At 34.9% G+C, this 20490-nt stretch overlaps 2 protein-coding genes across 2 annotated transcripts; both read right to left on the bottom strand.

The window, feature by feature from the left end:
- On the bottom strand, positions 1-1734 carry LOC124917953 (protein ASPARTIC PROTEASE IN GUARD CELL 1-like). Its single transcript, XM_047458217.1, has one exon. The coding sequence runs from the start codon at positions 1616-1618 to the stop codon at positions 191-193; it is 1428 nt and encodes a 475-aa protein (XP_047314173.1). The 5' UTR covers positions 1619-1734; the 3' UTR covers positions 1-190.
- Positions 1735-13198: 11464 nt separating this feature from the next.
- LOC124917954 (histidine--tRNA ligase, cytoplasmic-like) lies at positions 13199-20013 on the bottom strand. Its single transcript, XM_047458219.1, has 8 exons — positions 19911-20013; positions 17766-19166; positions 17246-17425; positions 16467-16724; positions 15755-15889; positions 14837-15118; positions 13837-13977; positions 13199-13699 (listed from the first exon to the last, which is right to left on the bottom strand). Exons 2-8 carry the CDS (start codon positions 19101-19103, stop codon positions 13397-13399), a joined length of 2637 nt encoding a protein of 878 aa, XP_047314175.1. The 5' UTR covers positions 19104-19166; positions 19911-20013; the 3' UTR covers positions 13199-13396.
- Positions 20014-20490: the final 477 nt, after the last annotated feature.

Here is a 20490-nt window from a genome sequence, read left to right as displayed (position 1 = left end):
TGTCATACAACAAATAACTACATTTAACTGACATAACAGATCACTTTTTAACCACAATACATAAAGTTAGATTCCAAATCTAAAATAAAAAAAAAATTACTATACAAAAAATAATAATAATAATAATAAAGACAGACTTGTCTAAAGCGGTCCCAAAATCCAACAGCAAATAAATTAAAAATCCTTTTTTTCAGCAGTTATTCACCGAGAATCCAATGAGAGAATTACCCATATCAAAAGTGACACGTATCCCTTGCTGCTGCACATTCCCAATAATCGACAACGAAGCAGTGGTTGGAGCAAACGCAAAACAAAAAGTCCCGACCGAATCAACCGCTATCAAATAATTCTTCGCCGGCAAATCCAAAACCTTCCCATTCGAAAACACAAACCCTAATTTCGGAACATTCACACTCTTCATCATCGACAAATCATAACAAAGATCAAACAACGCCACTCCATTCACTCTCTTCAATCCTTTCGTCCCTTTCAAAAACTCATCTCGAATCGCATTATACGCCGCCGTCTCTAATCTCGTCACCGCCGTACCGGAATCCAATATAATTCCTCCCTCGCCGTTACCGTCAATCTCAGAAATCGATCGATCTATTGATATCTCCTCGCCGGCGACCATGAAACCCGTTAGGTTAACGTAGTAGAAGGTTTGAAACTTCGGATTACGAAGCATCGGAGAGGTTACGGCGTAAGGAGGGATTATGGAATTGAATTCCAAAGTTGAAGCGGAATCGGAATCGCGATCTACTAAACAATAAGTTAAACTTGAAGCTTTAATTTGAGAAGGAAATGATAAAGAACCACCGCCGAGACCGATTAATCCAGCGGCGCCGACGAATAAACCTTCGTTATTATGACCGCAACCGATTGCGATTCGATTAACTTGATTCATTCTACCGAAAGAGATCGTTTCCGTCACGAAATCGCCGACTGTATATGATCCGTCGCCGTAGGAAACTTCGTAGAGACAATCGCCGGTGCGACATTCGGAAACGTCGAGCGATCTACATTGAACTGTATCACATGTAAGAGGTGAGTACGATGAGGAAGAAGACGGTTCGAAGATTGGATCGGTTTGTTGATAACAATCGGCGCAGGGAGAACATTGTATCCAGTTTACGTCACTTCCTGTATCGATCACCATGTAAACTTCTTTCGCCGGTTGACCGATTCCGATTCGTGTGAAATACTCGCCGCTTCCTTCACTTGTACCGGAAATTACTGGCGTTTCTAGATTTGAATCTGTTTCGATTGGCTTTAGATCTGAGTGAGTGATTCCTCTAATTGCTAGGTTTAATCGAGTTTGTAGTGATTTGACTCGGATATTGTCGCGGTGAAGGCGACCTAAGGTGAGGGATTTGTAGTCGTTGTAATGAGGTCGGTGAAGAGAGGAGCGAGAATGTAGGTCGAAAGAAAGAGAATATGAGTTTCTCTGTTGATGAAGGACGGGGTTTCGTATAGCTGATTGGTTGAGAGTGAAGAAATCTAGGGTTTTCTGAATCGAGGATGATACGTCGAGAATGGTGGTTTTTGAATGGGTAAAGGTGAAAGAATAGAAAATGCAGAGAGTGAAGAAGATAATGGCTCTCTCCGACGACGACATTGTAGAGAGAGAGAGAGGAAATGGTGAAGAAGATTAACCAGAGAGTGTTCACACTTGACAGTCGATTGGGAGAGATGAAGTAGAAGAAGAAGAAGGGAGTGACTTTATATGGAGTACATGGATATGAGCAAAAGCAATCTTTATATTTAAATAAATGTTGTCTTGTTTGATATGGTGTTTTTTTACTAGATAGATATTTTAATACTCATTGGATAAAAAAAGTAGGTCAATTATTTAAGGTAAAACACAATGAGAATAAAACAAATCTACATTAATGGTATGAAAATGGAGTTGAAATTTACATTTTTCATTCAAATTGAATTTATATGCTTGAAAAATAATAAATTTTAATTTTTATATTTAATAAAATAATAATAAAAATATTTTAAATATATATTATTAAAATAATGGATTGACACATATGTTTAGTTTGTATAAAATATTAAAAAAAAATATTAATTCAATAAATTAACTTTCTAAATTTAAAAATAAAATAATTGAATTTTTCTAAATTAAAAAATAAAATATTGGTTTGACACGTTAAAATTTTAAATTCAAAAACAAAATATTCTTTTCCATATTAACTTTTAAAATTAAAAAAATATATCAGTTCAAAATTTTAATTTACTAAATAAAAAAAGTTTAATTTACTAAATAAATGGACAATAACCAAATAAATGATTCATAGTCTCCTCATTGCCCTCATAAAGTAGACACTTAGAATTTGTCATGTTCATATATCTTTTGATACGATCCCTAGTTGAAAGTCTTTTCATAAACAACAACCACGTGATGAATTGGTGTTTCGGGATAACCTTAGAAGACCAAACAACATGAAACCAATCCACATTGTCTCCCTTATCACGAATCGACTCTAAAGCTGGTTTCGAATTGAACTTTCCATCATTCTCAACACTCTAATCATGGGTATCAATAGTATCATTAAATTACAAAGTGTGAATGAAGTTAATAACTCTTATACCTTCCGAATTCTCCTCAAAAGGGTGTCCCATTCCCCGTCTTTTACATCTCTAACAGTGTCATTATGACAATTTCTCCTTATTCGAACTCTTTCAAATTCCGCCTTTAAAATGATATGTTGATTTTCGAACCAAGGATCATGCCAAAAATAGGGTTCTACGACCATCTTCTAGCCGAATATTGAATATAGACAAGGCACTATCCTTGAGCTTGGGGATCTTTTTAAGTGACCATGTCATGTCTATCTTCATCTTGCATGTCCAAACGCTTGACTCATTCTTCATAAATCTCGAGTGCCCCCATTTTATCCATAATGAATCCTGTTTCCTCTCAATCGCCCAGAAATGCCTATAGGTTAGCACCTTATTCCACTCCACACAAATCCTCAACCCGATTTCCCCTTCTTCTTTTGGCTTACACACATCAAATCATTTTACTTTTTTCCCCTCGTCCTTGATTTTCCCAAACAAAGTCCCACATAAGACGATTAAGATCTTTCATAACTTTTTTTGAAAAATGATTTGATGTGCCCAATATCAAATGATACCCATAATGACTCTCATAACTAGCTCAATTTGACCCGCGTACGATAAACTTTTTGCCCACCCATTTATCGAGATGATAACGGAATTCCCAAATAATGAACCGATAAATTATTTATTATAATAGTAGTTCATATTATTATTATTTGAAAATAAAAATAAATATTTTGTAGTAAAATTAGTTTGTCATTCTCATATATCAATATAACATTAATTCTCCATCAATCTTATATTATTTCAAGTACACATGAACGAAATTATGTAGGAGTTCGGGTGGTTGAAACCTACCCCTAAAAAAAATATTTTGAGGGTAAAAATGTAACATTACCTTTTATTTTAATTTTTTCCTTTATTTACTTATTTTATCCAAAATTTTATCGTTATTTATTTAAGTCACCTTAAATCTTTTTGAAACCCATCCCACTTCCGAATCTTAGGTTCATCACTTCGAGTACATATATAACCATTATTCACTATAAATTCATATAATTTATTGATACAGCGTGCGTGGCTAGGATGAACCTTTATCAAGATTCGTTGATTCTTACGAATACCGAAAGTCGATAGATATTGAGGAAACCTCGTTTTCTGATTAATAATCTTCCCTAACAAAGTGTTTTAAGATCCTTTAAATACTCAAACCCTAGCTTGCAAAAGAAATAAACAACTTTTAATAAATTGCAAAAAACACCCGAAACTAATAAAAAATGCGATTTTGAGCCCCTAAACGTTTCCGCCCGAAAAACACTAGGCAATCGTCGAAATCTGACACTTGCGAGATATTTTCGGATGCTGCAACTTTCGCATAAACGCCTCTTCGACTCGCACCGCATCATTCCCCCCAGGGTAGAAAAGATTCGTCCTCGAATCTGGAACCGCATCATCCTCATCAGAAGAAGACTCACCCACAAAAGGAACAAGATGCTTCACATTGAACACATCAGAGGTACGCACATGGCTGGGAAGGCGTAAACGATAAGCATTGGGGTTGATCTTCTCCACAATCTCAACAGGACCAATCTTCTTAGCAGCAAGCTTGCTATATTCATGAGCTGGAAAACGATCCTTAGTCAGAATAGCCCACACAAAGTCACCAACTTCAAAATCAACAGCACGCCTTCTCGAATCAGCCTTCTCCTTGTACTTGGCAGTAGCAGCAACCAAGCGGTCATGAGTGGTCTGATGAACCTGAGCCAACTGACCAACAAAATCCGCAGCAGTGGAATGAGGACGCACCTTGCTGGGCAGCGCTAACAAATCAAGAGGAGCACGCGGAGACAACCCGTAAATCACATGGAAAGGACTGAAACCAGTGGAGCGATTAACAGCATGATTGTGAGCAAACTCGGCCTGAGGCAGCTTCAGATCCCAAGCCTTAGGATGATCCCCAATTAAACTGCGTAGAAGGTTCCCCAAAGACCTATTAACAACTTCAGTTTGGCCATCAGTTTGCGGGTGATAGGCACTGCTAAAATTCAGCTGAGTATTAACCAAACGCCAAAGACTCCTCCAAAAGTGACTCACAAAGTGAGTGTCCCGATCAGAAACTATGGAGGCAGGAAGTCCATGAAGGCGATACACATCCCTGAAATAAAGCTGTGCAACAGCCACAGCATCAGAGGTTTTCTTGCAGGGAATGAAATGAACCATCTTCGAGAATCGGTCAACCACCACAAAAATCGAATCAGAACCACGCTGGGTACGTGGCAGCCCAAGGACAAAATCCATACTGACATCAGACCATGGTTGAGTGGGAATAGGCAGAGGCAAGTATAACCCGGCATTAGTCGAAGCGCCCTTAGCCAACTGACAAACACGACAACGAGCAACAAAACGCCCCACCTCTTTGCGCATCGAAGGCCAGAAATAAGAAGCTGCAAGAAGCTGGAAGGTACGATCACGCCCAACATGGCCTTCTTTGTGGAGTTCCTGAATCATCCTCAAACGCAGGCTGCAATCTGGAATGCACAGCTGCACACCGCGGAAAAGGAACCCATCCTCCAAGACAAAGTCCCTCGAATCCCCCTGTTGGATGCGAATGAGGACCTGAGAAAAGAAAGGATCATCACGATAGAGGTCCACAAACGAATCAAAGCCGGGTACATGGACACGCATCTCCGCCAACAGCCCATGACGACGACTCAAAGCATCAGCCACGCGATTAGACACACCAGCCTTGTGTTTAATCACAAAAGTAAACTGCTGTAAATAAGAGACCCACGAAGCATGACGATGAGAAATCTTGTCCTGACCACCAAGATGCTTGAGGGAATCATGATCCGTATATAAGACAAACTCCCGCTGAAATAAATAATGACGCCAGTGTTTGACTGCCTGGACAATAGCATAGAACTCAATATCATAGGTACTGAAACGAAGTTTAGCGCTAGACAGTTTCTCACTAAAATAAGCAACAGGACGCCCAGATTGGCTAAGTACAGCCCCAATACCCAATTTCGAAGCATCACAATGTAGTTCAAATGGCTGGGAAAAATCAGGAAGAACCAAAATAGGGGCTGAAGTGAGTCGGTGCTTGATCTCAACAAAGGCAGCCTCGGCATCATCCGTCCAGAAGAACTTAACCCCCTTCATACAATCAGTGATAGGAGCCGTAACACTACTGAAGTGAGGAATAAAACGCCGATAGAAGGAAGCCAAGCCATGAAAACTGCGAACTTCAGTGATCGAAGAGGGGCGGGGCCACTGATTGACAGCCAGTACCTTACTCGGGTCCACTTTCAGGCCCTCCCGAGACACCACATAACCGAGAAACTGGGTAAAATCAGTAAGAAATGTGCACTTCGAGGAAGCAGCATAGAACTTGTCACGCCGGAGAACAGATAACACCTCACGAAGATGGGAGAGGTGTGCTACCTCGCTGTCACTGTAAATCAAGATGTCGTCGAAGTAAACGACTACAAACTTCCCAATGAAAGGGCGAAGAGCCTGGTTCATCACACGCATAAAGGTGCTAGGAGCATTCGACAGACCAAACGGCATAACCAGCCACTCATATAAGCCCTCACGAGTCTTAAAGGCAGTCTTCCACTCATCACCCATGCGAATACGAATCTGATGGTATCCACTCTTGAGATCCATTTTGCTAAACACAGAAGCACCACCCAACTGATCCAACAAGTCATCCAACCGGGGAATAGGAAACCGATAACGCACTGTAATCTTGTTGATAGCACGACTATCAATGCACATACGCCAAGACCCATCCTTTTTTGGGGTAAGAAGGGCCGGGACAGCACAGGGACTAAGGCTCTCTCGAATGTGTCCCTTAGCCAGCAAGTCCTCCACCTGTCTACGCAACTCTTCATGTTCTTTGGGACTCATGCGGTAATGAGGACGGTTGGGTAGGGCAGCACCTGGAACCAAGTCAATGTGATGCTGGATATCACGCAAAGGAGGCAAGGCACAAGGCAGATTCTCAGGAAAAACATCTGCAAACTCCTGTAACAGCGGCTGCACTAGAATAGGCACCTCAGAACTAGCACCACAGGTAATCAGCGAACAAAATAGAGCAAACACCATGCCTGATTCGACCATGGCGGTCTGAAAAGGACCCCGAGACAACAAGGTGGCAGGGGGGGACGCATGATGAGTGGGGGCAACACCCTTCTTGGGTTGATTTGGCATCAACACAATCTTGATACCATGAAATAAGAATGTGTAGGTATTAGCACGCCCATCATGTATAACAGAATGATCAAACTGCCAAGGGCGACCAAGTAAAAGGTGACAAGCATCCATAGGAACCACATCACAATATACAGCATCACGATAATGGGAACCAATGGAAAAATTAACAAGTACGCGCTTCGAAACTGTAACATCCGTACCTTGACTCAGCCAGGACAAGCGATAAGGCTTGGGATGAGGTTCAGTGGACAGACCCAGCTTCGAAACTGCAACCTCAGAAATCACATTCTCACAACTCCCAGCATCAATGATGAAGGTGCAAACTTTGCCACCGATGGTACAAGTGGAATGGAACAGATTATTGCGTAACCACTCGTTGTCAGGAGCACGAGGGGTTAAACATGATCGACGAATCACCAAAAGGGGGCCAACATCACCAGAAACATACTCCTCCGTTGCCTCATCATCATAAACATCATACACTGGGGCTGAATCTGAAGGAAGAGCAGAGTCAGGATCATCCACCTCAGTAAAAAGACCACGATTGGTGGACTTTGGGTTGCGACACTCTGCTTGGCGATGGCCAACTTCACCACAATTGAAACAACGCAAGCCACCAGGACGTCCCTGCGGGGGGGCTGTAGTGCCGCGAGGGGGGGCTGGGGTGGGATGGGCCGACTGGGAAGAAGAACCAATGCCACTAGTGGGGACAACCTGTTTTCCAAAGCTACCCGAACCGCGCCTGGCTAGCTGTTTCTCAGCCTGTGAAGCACGCTGATGTGCCTCAGAAACAGTCAAGGGATCAAACATATTCAAAATATCCTGCAACTGGAGGCGAAGGCCACCAATATAGCGAGAAACCAACTGGAGAGGGGACTCAGACAGGTCAACACGAGCCACAAAGGTGTAAAACTCAGTGGAATAGTCATCCACGGAACGAGAACCCTGACGAAGATTTTGGAACCGCTGGTACAGGTTACGTTCGTAATTATATGGTAGAAACGCAGCCCTAATATGCTTCCTGAATTTGTCCCAATTCGTGAGCTTTGCCTTACCATGACGAACACGTGTCTGTTTCAACTGCTGCCACCATGCTTGTGCACGACCATGTAAGCGGATCGTAACAAGGGGTACACGACGATCTGCAGGAACTTCCTTGAAATCCAGAATCTCTTCAACCTGAGAAAGCCAATCAATAAACTCTTCCGGTGATAGACTACCATCGAACTTAGGGATGTCCACCCTGAAAGCCTGCTCCCAGCGATGATTGGGGCGTTCAGGGGATCGATTCCGAAGACCACCGAGAGGGTTTTCATCTGTCATCGTAACATCATCTTCAGGGTGGTGCATGTGCACAGATGCATCCATCCGTTGCGTCAACCATTCAACCTGCCGCCTCAAATCGTCGTTATCACGGCGAAACTCAGCGTTTTCACGTCGCAACTCAGTAAGGTCACCATCATCAGCACCAGGGGTAGGGTTGCGCGGCTGTCTTCGGGGCGGCATACCTCTTCGACTCGCACCGCATCATTTATCTCATTATCTTTGCTTCCACATATTACATTAACTAATTTGTTATAAGATTGTTTTATATGAATTTTTTAAACTATTATATTGATTAATATGACTTGCAACATTATATTAACTTATATAAGGATCTTTTCCCAAAAAAAACTTATATAAAGATCTAATTAATTATTATTATATATTGCATTAAATAAAATTGAGATTAGTTATTAATATAAACAAATTATTTTTATTTTCTCATTCTTGTTCTTTACGTTAAATATCACGCCCCTTCCAAGAACAATAATTCATGTCCCCTCTTCTCTTCTCGCCAGCTCATTCTTAAAATAGTAATTTATGACTAATTAATTAATTCATTCATTTTTTTATAATTGAAAAAATCTAAATATTAATTATGCTAAAAACCCAATTAATTAATTAATTACTCTTTATATTTACTTTTGTATAAATTATAATTTATTAGGAAATAAATTAAATAATTACCAATTTCAATCATTTTATTTTTATACGAGGTAAGACAACTTGTACATATTAAATAATTATTTGACTTTTAAATGAAATCAGATGAAAAATCCATATGATTTGATTGGATCGAGACAGAAATGAAAATTGCAATCAATCTTAATATAGTACTTAAACTTCATAATTTGATTGTTAATTAATTAATTAATACTCACGGAAAAGTGTAATCCGAATTAAGAAAAGTGTTTTGGATTAAATAAAAAAGCAACAATCATGGACCGATGTTCATGGCAGTTTGGGAGCATATCAAGGCGGATTTATATATGGGATGATTTATGATTAAAGATTAATATTGGGTTTAATGTAATTACTATTTTTATTACTTCTAATTATTTTGGTCATAATATATATATATATATATATATTATAATTAGAGTTATTATAAAGAAATATATTGTGGATAAAAATGGAAGAAGCTTGAGTATTGTCAGACCACACTTGAATTGGCGTGATGTTGGGTATAATAAATTGCAATTATTCAACAGCCTTAATGTCATTCATCTTTTACTCCCTTTTCCCTCCCCTTTCTTTTGAATCAATATAACAAAATCAAAATTATCTGTTATTGAGAAATAAATACAATTTCATTAATCATATTCGTCTGATCGTCTAATGTGTATCATTTATAATGTTATTATTATAATGTTTTTTGAGATTCATTCGGAAAAGTCGGTTGAGTTCGTCGGGGATTAATCGTTTTCTTGAGAATTTACGAGCTCAATAACTTATTGACTTACGGGTTTTTTTCCATGTCATGCTTTTGTCGTTGTGTTTAAACTATTTTCATAATTTTTAATATACATAAAACTTTAAAAAAATAAATTATATATATATTTTCATAAAAAATAAATAAATAAAATTCAGGTATAAATCAAGATTCATTCAAATTTAAACAATGTCAATGCATTTGATTTTACTTGAGTTATATTCTAGTTAAATTTGACTTAGAGTTTAAAAAGGAAAAAATATCTAATAAATTTATGAGTTATTATATTCGAAAATAATATTTTATTTAAATCAAAGTTCGAACAAAATAGTTTAAAAAAAAAAAAATTATAAGCATTTTCTTATTCAAAATCTATCCATTAAAAACAATATATTTTCAAATGAACCAAAAAAAAAAATCCCTTATAACATAAAAATATATTTATAATCAGAAGTATATATAATGCAACTTATTCATATACCAAACATCAAACCTCAATCAAAATCACTTAGAACCTACAAATCAAATATATAATGTCAAAACTTATTTTTTGAAAATTCTTAGTAAAAATAAACTTAATTTTCACAAATACTTAATAATGAAAACAAATGTAACTATTTTAATATCATACATTTTTTATTTATTAAGTCCTAATTATTATTATATGAAAACAAGTATATATCTTTTTGACCGCCATTAAATATTCTAATTCTAGATCTTGTCTTCTTGTCGTCTTGTAAGTGGAAGACATCATTATTAATTGTTTTATTAATTAATTAATTAATTAATTAATAATGTAAAGAGGATATTGATAGTTGCAACATAACAATTCATCCTTTTTCATCTCATGAGTATTATAAAGTGCATGAGGGATGAGTATTATAACATTCATCTCATTATTTTATTATTTATTTACAAGTTAAACATATAATTGACCTTATTAATTAAACAAATTAAACAAATTAACATTCATCAACTTCTTTACATATTGTTTTTGGATCTCAAATTCCATTGTGTGATGCTATATTATTTAAACTTTTCTTTAAAGGACTAAATTAATACCGAACTTATTTTTTTTATTCTATCTTTTTTAAATTATGAAAAGTACAATATATTAACCCACTACTATATAACTCAACTAATTTTTTTTTTTTTTTAGAAAATAAAAAAAAAATAAAATCCGATTCTTATTAAAAACGGTAGATTGAACTAATTTCTTATAAAAATAATATATTATTAAACTAAACCAACTCTTAACATTGCTAACTTTAATGACATAGTTAAACATTATGACAAGCTATAGTTAAAAGCCTTAACAAAATGATTTATACACAATATTGAAGATCACGTTTTTTTAATGAAAAATATTTTCATTATTCTATATATATAGTCAACTTAACTAATAAAAGTATAATGTTTAAACCAAAATTCAAGTATTGGAATATCTATTTTTTTTAACAATTTAACTAGCGGCAACAATATGGGGATATTTTCTGAGGTACTAGATTTGAGCCCGTCAGGCAGGAAATTTTGCGACTGGTTAAATGGTTAAGTGTGTTTACGGACTATGTTTAACCTGTTGTCCAATTTTTTATCCTACCAAGGTAGCTCAGTGGTAAGAGTCAGCTTAAAATATCAAAATATCAAAATGTCAAGAATTCGATTCCATCTTAAAACGTTTTGAGTTTAACCAAGAGAGTATAACGGTAAATGTCAAACTAATTCTTCTTTAATTCCCAAAAACATTCCAACCAAAATAACATTGTACCACTACAAGTAGTAACATAATTTATCCTGAATTTAACCAATAAAATAGATAAAAAGAAAATAACTCAAAATGAACTATATTAGTGTGCCTTATGCAGAATTAATTTTATTTGAAAACATATAATTATTTTGTATTATATTTAATAAAAAAAATCTTGTATAAATGGTATGTTAAATACTATAATAAGATTCAAACTTTCACGAACAATATTAATATTTAATGAAAAATATATTTAAAAATATACTATATATAAAATGCATAATAAAAACAGTTAATTGACATAGAACTCTTGAAAAATAAATAACGGTTACAAAAATATTGAATGCTTGAATATTTATTATAACATTTAAAGATATTGAAGGCAAGTCACACATAAGTACATAACTGCATTGGTACCTTATCTTATCTTTTGAAAGTAGTAAATGTTTTAATGGACTGTCGGTCAAGGTAAGTTTTGGGGATGCATGAAAAAATAAATAATTTTGTTATTATATTTTATTTTAATAATTTTGTAATATAGTTAATAAAAATACATATATATAGTGTAGTGGGTTAAATGTTATGTTAATATATATTATGACTCATGATTTAAATCTTATTACTTCATTTTGTTTTTGGTTAAATCTTACGTTAATATATGTTATGACTTCTCTTAGAGTTAGCCTTACCCTAGGCTCGGCCAAGTAAATTGATAAAGTCATAAAATTTAAAATAAAATTACATTAAAACTATACTAAATTAAAAAAAAAAAAAATGGATAGAAATTACCATAAAAATTGTTTTTAAAGACATAATAGTTATTGAGAGAAACTTAAAGTTTATTTTTAAACTGAAGACACTTAAAACATAACAAGTGTACAAGTTTTTATTTTTGTATTTACTTTAAATTATAGTTTTATTTTTATGAATTATTAGTTATATATATTTTTAAAAGTTCATCAAATACAATTTAAAATTTTAAACGAGGGTGGTTTAAATATAATGTTAAAAACAATAAAAACATACTAAATACGACGTAATTAACTATTTAAAAATAACAATAAAAACATAAGTCAAAATGATAATCAACTAACAAAGTTTAAAAAAAATAGTGTTAATGTTAACGAGTTTATATATATATAATTCAAAAAACTAATTATATGATATATTTTAAAAAAAAAGGTAAAATGAACATATTTAGTGTTACAAAACAAAAAGAAAGTAATATATATATATATTAAACTATGAGAAAAAATGTGAAATTGTTTATCCAAATCATACCCAATCTAATCCATATTAAATAATATAATGATTTGGATAAATATAACTTGAACTTAATATATATCGGATAAAACCTATCGAATTTAATCCTTTGTTCACCATAATATTAGGATGATTTGGGCAATAAAAACACATGCGTCTTTCCAAATCGGTAAAAAAAAATGATGTAAGATTTAGTTTTAAAATGATAGTTGGCCATTGGAATATAGGTTGGGAGAAATGTTTCTCAATGCCTCTTTACAAACGACGAGCTCAAGTGTAAGCTCATATTAAAATCTATTCTCGATTATCGTTATTGTGGTAGTTTGTTCGGGCACCCTTTTACTAAAGTAGGAGGTCAAGACTATTAAGTGAAGGATTGCTATTGACATTTTAATCTTGACAAGTTACCTCGGACTTGGAGGATTTGAAACACATTGATGATGCTTACAAAGGTGTGAATCCATATTCACATTGCCTTTCATTAAAATAGTGTTTAGAACATCATTAATCATGTTGCCCATTTGTTGTGCAATAAACATGATTGAAAATATATGTTTTTTAGTAAAGCAAGATGACAATAAGCTCCAACCAACTTTAATCCAATATTCTTTTAGTTTTTATTGAAATATTATAAAACCTAGACTGGGGATAATAGTAATAGTTTCCTTTCTCTAAGAAAACAACAAATTTGTTCAATCTTTAGCCACCCCTTATATAGGGAAGAAATTACAATTAAGTAATTCAACAAACCATGTTAAATACACATTCAAGTGTGTTACAATATTCTTTGTAAGGTAAACCAAACTAGAAACCTTTAATTTGCAAAATCTGGAAAACTGCGATTAAACAATGTTCAATCGTTTGGAAAGCTCTTCGACGAGTTTACTTCTGGGGATAACATCTTCTTTAGCGGCCTCAATGTCTTTCAACTTGACAACTCCTTCTGTAATTTCACGTTCTCCCACTATCACCATCCAAGGGATCTTCGAATCCTTTGCTTTATCAAAGTGCTTCGTTACTCGTTTATTCACCAGATACTCTGCTTTTATTCTTGCACCCCACAATTCACTAGTTATTTCTGCCGCAAGTGATAAATCATCCCCAATTATAGAAACAAGGACCTGAGTTTCAGTAGCTCGTGTTGTCTGCCGCCACAATGCCAAAATAAATAAATTAATTTGTTGCTCAAAAAAACATATCTTCAATTTCATCATATGACAGACAGAATTGATCATCATTTAGATGAAAACAATGTGTTTTTTTCTTATTATTTCTAACCTACCTGGTTTTGGTCTTTCTGGAGCTGCTCCATTATGGTAAAAACTCGCTCAATTCCTAGGCTGATGCCAACAGCAGGAACCTGTTTGTTACCAAACATCCCTATCAGATTATCATATCGTCCACCAGCAGCAATTGATCCAACCTGTAAATCGAACAACAACCAAACAAAGTTAACAAAAAAATAATCTAGCACAGAAAAAATTGGCTTTCAGTTAAGGTATTCTTGAGACTACTTTGGAGGAGGTAGGCGCTGTAACCGACCCCGAAGACAGAGGAGGTAGCACAATAACTTCAATTAAGGTGCTTTCAGTGGGAATCGAAATTGGAACCTCAGCCTCTTTTAGTTCCTCTTACCAATTAAGATACTCTGGGTGTGTGTGATATTTTTGGTCGGATGTTTTCATCTTCTCACTCCATTTTCTTCTTTCCTATCCCTTGATATTTTGCCCATTGTTTATATGAAGTCCCATTTTCAAAACTAACTAATATAGAATTTTGATTTTTCAACAACAAAAATCCTAAGATGCGAAAATCTCTTGACCATCACTTGGCATTATGAAGAATCAAGAACCAAAGAGCATCAAAACACCAACAATATCAATAATTTAGGGGTCCTAACTTGAAATGTTGTGGATTTTTTGGACCATGTGTTCTGGATGGAAGATCATACCCCTCAATAATGTGGTGGACACGATTTGTGTGGCAATATCAAACTTGACCTTATTCCAAACAACACATTTATGTAGTAACTCCAATTGGGTGGAGTTGTTTGTCTTCCCAAAAAAAGAGTATGCTTCTAGTTTCCTTCTCTATTGCCTATAAACTGGTCCTCCATTTGTAATAGTTTAATATATCACAAAACATATCAATCTGCTTTCTATAATTTTTCTTCATGGATACCAGAGCTCTATGTCTATCTGAGTCTCAGATAGGTTATAACTACTTTAATTATAACAATCTACCACAATAAACAGAGTATGGACATAAGAAGAAGAGCTAACCTGTGTCTCTCCTTTAAAAACAGCTTCAAATATGACCCCAGTGTAATAGTCGAGGCCTCTAGCAAGACTCAAATCGAAAACTACCTTGTTAATGCACTTTGACTTGTCCAGTGCTTTAAACAAGATCTCCAATTCGTTCAATGCAACACGAGATCCTTCATGTTCCATAAACTTGCTGCTTTCCTGTTTAAGTTTAGATAAGAGTTCCAAAGGGGACCCCCTTTCCTTTACAAAAGTGCCAATCATGTCAGCAGTCTCATCAGTTAAGCCCTTCTCTTCCACCTATAAGAAAATGTGTCAAGTAATCTCAGAAAGATAAACCGATGAAGTAAACAAGAGAATATAGAGCTTACCTACATGCATGTGACCAACTTTTCCTACACCTAGAAATGTTACTTTTGCATACACTACATTGTTAAATCTTTTTGAGCTATTTTGTTACCAATTTTTATCATGTTGATCTAAATCTAAATTTGTTATAATTGCCAACAAGCACAATAACTCTTGTACCAAACGAAAAAAACACATTTCAGAAGGAAATATCATTCCATGCAGAATATTTCATTTATTTATTTTTAAGTAAAATCAGATATCTTTAACTTGCTTTAAACATGAGCCAAATATGAATTTCAAAGAAATTAGCAATACATACTGCAAAGACATGACTTTACAAACACACGTCTGATGAAACATGTTGACTCTCACTTCTATCAAATAACTCTATCAATGAGATATACGTAATGGGAAGTAGTTCACTAACAACAAGAAAGAGGGGTTCCCTGGACTGCATGCAAGTATCTATTTGGCACATCACACATGTATACAAAATATAAAATGATACCATTTGGTATTAGCTCAAACAAAATAAGAATGTTCCTTCATTGGATAATCTATGAAAATGTGGATGAGTGTACTCACCATTTCTTTCTTTATCTGCAGAAAAGTCTGCTTATCTAACTTGTCAATACTTGAACAAATAGTCCTGAATTTTCCTTGAGGAACCCCACATATGTCCAGCATGCCATCTAGCAACTTACGATGATTCAACTTTATCTGCACATGAGAAATAGGATAGTCACTTATCATCAGAAAATTCACCAACATAAAACTTGTGCAAATTACAAGTAAAAAATGTGCTAACTTTATTGTGAGGGTAATGCCCTTTATATACAATATACACTATCCAGAAATCAAGGTTCAAATTACAAGTAAAAAATGTGCTAACTTTATTGTGAGGGTAATGCCCTTTATATACAATATACACTATCCAGAAATCAAGGTATCATCTAGGCAAGATTCTATTATAGAATCGAGGTATTTTAGGTAAGGATTATATCCTAAAATCAAGGTGATTGGGATGTTGTGCACTTGTGCTATCCTAAAAAAAAGAAAGAAAGAAGGCATACTACAATTTCATGATTGACAAAACTGGTGTACAACAACTCCAAATAAATGTCAGGAATTAGACCTAATTTATGAAGAATAATATTTTTTGCATGTAAAGCTCATTCCATTGTACCATCATTCTATATGGGTTAAAATCTAAAAAAATGATGATTCATACAAACAAACCATTACTAAAGCAAAGAAAGGAGAATGAACAGGAAAATGAAATAGTATAGACAATTACCTCATACTCTCCTATATTTAGGTCATCCAGAAGTTCAGTCATTACTTTTATAACTTCAAAGTCTGGACCCATTGTTTCATATTGACCAGCAATGTCAAAATCGCACTGATAGAATTCGCGATATCTACCCTTGGATGGATTATCCCTTCTGTAAACTTTCGCTATCTGGTATCGTTTAAATGATGTAATACCATTCATGGCAACATATCTAGCAAACGGTACTGTTAAGTCATACCTCAAAGAACAAAGTTCTCCACCCTGTCCACAACGCCATAAGAAATATTATAAACAAACTGTAGTATGGAATATTGACTAGAATGCCACTAACAGCCTGGTAAAAATGTATGCTTCTGGAAACAACATTTATCTAACAAATAATATGATCATGATCAGAAAAATAATCTAATCATGATCTTTAAAATAAATACTCTATAGCAAATTGAAGAAAAAAATGCACTATAACTTGGATCATGATCTAGAAAATAATTTTTATACCAAATGTAACAACAAAAATCACACTACCAGATTATGATCCAATAAATAATGAAATCACGATCTTGGAAAAATCTTATAACAAATGAAAAAGAAATAACTTACAATTTTAATTTGGCGATTTTTCAATGAGATCGTGATTGTGACAAAAATACTTTCAAATAGGCTCATTATGTGGTAAAAGGGGGGAAATAACTCAAATAACATGAAGAATTTCAACAAGAATTAGAATACCAAGTGTATGTAATTCCAAATAAGCTATTTAAGGTATGTCAACCAGCTTTAACCTGGTCAGCAAGGTCATAAACCAACTTTGAATCCTCTCCATACTTCCCCATTAGAGTTTCTCTCAATTCAAAGGCAGGAGTATCAAGTGATGTGGCACCATGCCTCTTGAAAACATCCACTATAACTGAGAATGCTTTCTCACGAATTGCCATCTGTTCTTTTGCAAAGTCACGTGTCCCCTGAATCCAACAATGAAGAATTGTGAGTTTTGTAAATTACAAATATACAGTGTTCCATACAAGTACTAGTTCAGACAGGTGAACAAATACGCTTACTTTATTTTTATATTTTAAAATATTAAATACAGAAGACATTTTAGTTATTTAACCTAAATAATCTACTTTTTCATCAAACAATTTTTTTTCTCCAAACAATAGGATTATTTCAAGGGAAAACCTAGATCAAATAAGAATTCATGAGAAGACATGCTCTAGCTTCCATATCTTTTATTTGTGGACAATGCACTTGAAAAAGGTCCTGCCATACATTAAATGAAAAGCAAGCAATAGACTCCATTACCTTAGGGAGCTTAGGAAGTCTTCTGGTCTCATTACATTCCACAATTTCCTTCAGTTTCTTCAAAACACTGTAAAATCCAGAATCTTTTGGGTCGAACAGTGAAATGAGAGATTTAACCAACTTCTCCAATACAAGCAAAGGGCTAGCTGTCTCATCTACAACATCAAGGATACTTTCCTTAAGAAACTGCACCAACGCAGTAGTTCCTTTCCCAAGAACCTTCTTCTTCTTGTCACCTCTCTTCTCAGCTTTCACTTTTCCTCCATTTACATCTGTTCCAGCACTTGGAGATTTCTGTGTCAATTCATTACCCTCGAGCACAAGAAAAGCCGTTGTTGTTTCCCATGAAACTGTTGTTTTCACCATCTGTAACAAAGTGCCCAACTCATGGAAAAATTTAACATAGTCCTCTTCTAATCCAGCTTTGGAGGACAGCACAAGAGAATTCCTCAAACTATCAATCTCAGGGCAATCCTTCTCAAACAAATGCGTCAAAGTTAACTTAAAATCAGCATTAGCCATTACATCTATATTGATTTTAGCACGATTCCAGCTTCCCATACCCAAATGCAATAGGGACTGGGCTAAGGGTGAAAAAGCAGCCACCATTGCCTTGCCTCCTTTGAAGACAGGAGAGTTCAATTCTACACGAATCATTGAATGCACAAATCTAATGATCGTCCTAAACGTACCGTGAACCTCAGGTATTTCTGAAACCACATCATATTGATGCTTACCCAACAGCTTAGACCCATTCAGAAAGATTTTAAGATCATTGGCCACCCCAACTTCGTCTTTGTTAACTGAGGACGCATCACCGGAGTCTAAGTTACTGAAAATTGAAGTGTTTGCACCTGATGCCTCACAAGAAAGGGCAGCAGTTGCATCGGCAATAGTCAACAATGTCGAAGACTGGTGGTCAAGAAGGGCGCATAAACCGTAAAGAGAGAACAACGATTTCTCAAGAGCAACGAGCTCTAATGCTGTAACATCCTTTGAATCTTCCTCGAGAAGTTGAGAAAACGACGACTTATTCAGAGAATCAACAATCAGCTCCGGGAGGTAAGGACGAATACAACCATTGGCACCCGAGAGGACAAGCTTGTTCAATAGAAATAAGAAAGATGCACGGGTTTCTTCAAGAGTTAGATAGTCAGGAAGGGAAAACCTGAACTTGGCCTGTGGAAGCTGGCCACGATCAGAAAGCCTTTCGAGGGCTGATGAATCAATTTGGACCTGGGCGAGGCCATTGGAGACAGCAAAGACTGATGCCGAGGTGAGAGAAGAGCCTTTACCTCCCACTATTACCAGTGGAGCTAGACCTTCAACCACTGCCATCAGTGCTTGCCTGAGGTTTGGGCTGCCCTAGAACCAGTTTCTTTCTTTTATGGAAAAAATGCCCTACAAATTAAGACATGAATGAATATATAGATAGCAAGAAAAAAACAAAACCATTTGCATGTATCTTCCTAAATTTGACATTTTGCATCTTTTACATCTAGTGCTAGACAAAAGGTCACTAATGTTATCAAATCATCATTGCTATTCATTCCACATTTTCCAAATTCTTGCTCATATTTCCTACTATGTTTGCAACTACAATATGATAAGCCAACACAAATAATAATAATAAGAAGTAGAAGAAGGGTTAACATAATGCACACAATACACATATTACCAAAATCATCTAAAACTCAAATCATACATTCCCCCTTTTCAAACCTAAGCCTCAACTACTCATATCATCCAAATATTACCAAGCTATCACAATTATTTATCAAAAACAAAACATAGTTACATCACATAATAAACTATAACAAAATTCAGATTGTATTACAATTTCAGCATGAATTACATTTACAAAATCAAAATGTAACATCAGTTATGATGTTTTTATAATTAGCACTATCTGATCCAAAGAAAAACTCTTCCTTGCACTTTTTTAAACAAAATTTTGAATCAGATCATACTACTCCAACTTTAGTCAAGTACCCATTTTCAATTGATATCATAGACGATGAATTGTACCCTTTAGCCTAATTCATATTCCGAATTCCTAAACTAAAAGTCTAACACAAACAAACAAACACACTAATTAATTAGTCTGATTTTGCGCCCAGAAACTCAATCGTAAAAAAATGGTACCTGGAGCCGGAGGTTGAACTGTGCTAACGCCTACGAGTGGCGCCGACAGCCGTGGATATGGTCTGAAGAGTGAAGAACAGCAACAAGAAAAAGGCTTAGGTCTAGTTAACGCAAGAATAATAATAATAATAAAAGGGTGGGCTTAGGAATACTGGGCCGTGGGTCTCACTTACTATTTAAAAATTAATTAAATTCTTAATTTATTTATGAATTTATAAAATAAATTTATATTTACCAAGTTAAAAATAAATTATTACTTATTTAAATAAATAAAGTACTTTAATATTTTAATTATTAACTTATTTTAGTTTTTTTTAAATTATTTTTAAAAGAAAAATTTATAAGAAAAATAATTTTCTAGAGTAAAGAAAAACAATTTCACTTGCTTTGAAGATAAACCAAATGCATTGATATATATATATTGAAAAAAAAGGACCCCACAACTTCTAATAACTAAATGGATTAATTACTAATCAACCATAGTAGAAATTAACAATTAATTTGATTTTTCATATTCTTATAATTTCATTTTAATATGATTGTAAAATATCTAAATAAAATATTATACAACCTTTGTAAT

The sequence above is a fragment of the Impatiens glandulifera genome, unplaced genomic scaffold, assembly GCF_907164915.1.
Source record: "Impatiens glandulifera unplaced genomic scaffold, dImpGla2.1, whole genome shotgun sequence".
Classification (NCBI taxonomy): Eukaryota; Viridiplantae; Streptophyta; class Magnoliopsida; order Ericales; family Balsaminaceae; genus Impatiens; species Impatiens glandulifera.
Note: the sequence above shows the minus strand (reverse complement) of the source record. Positions and strands in the feature narration are given on the sequence as shown.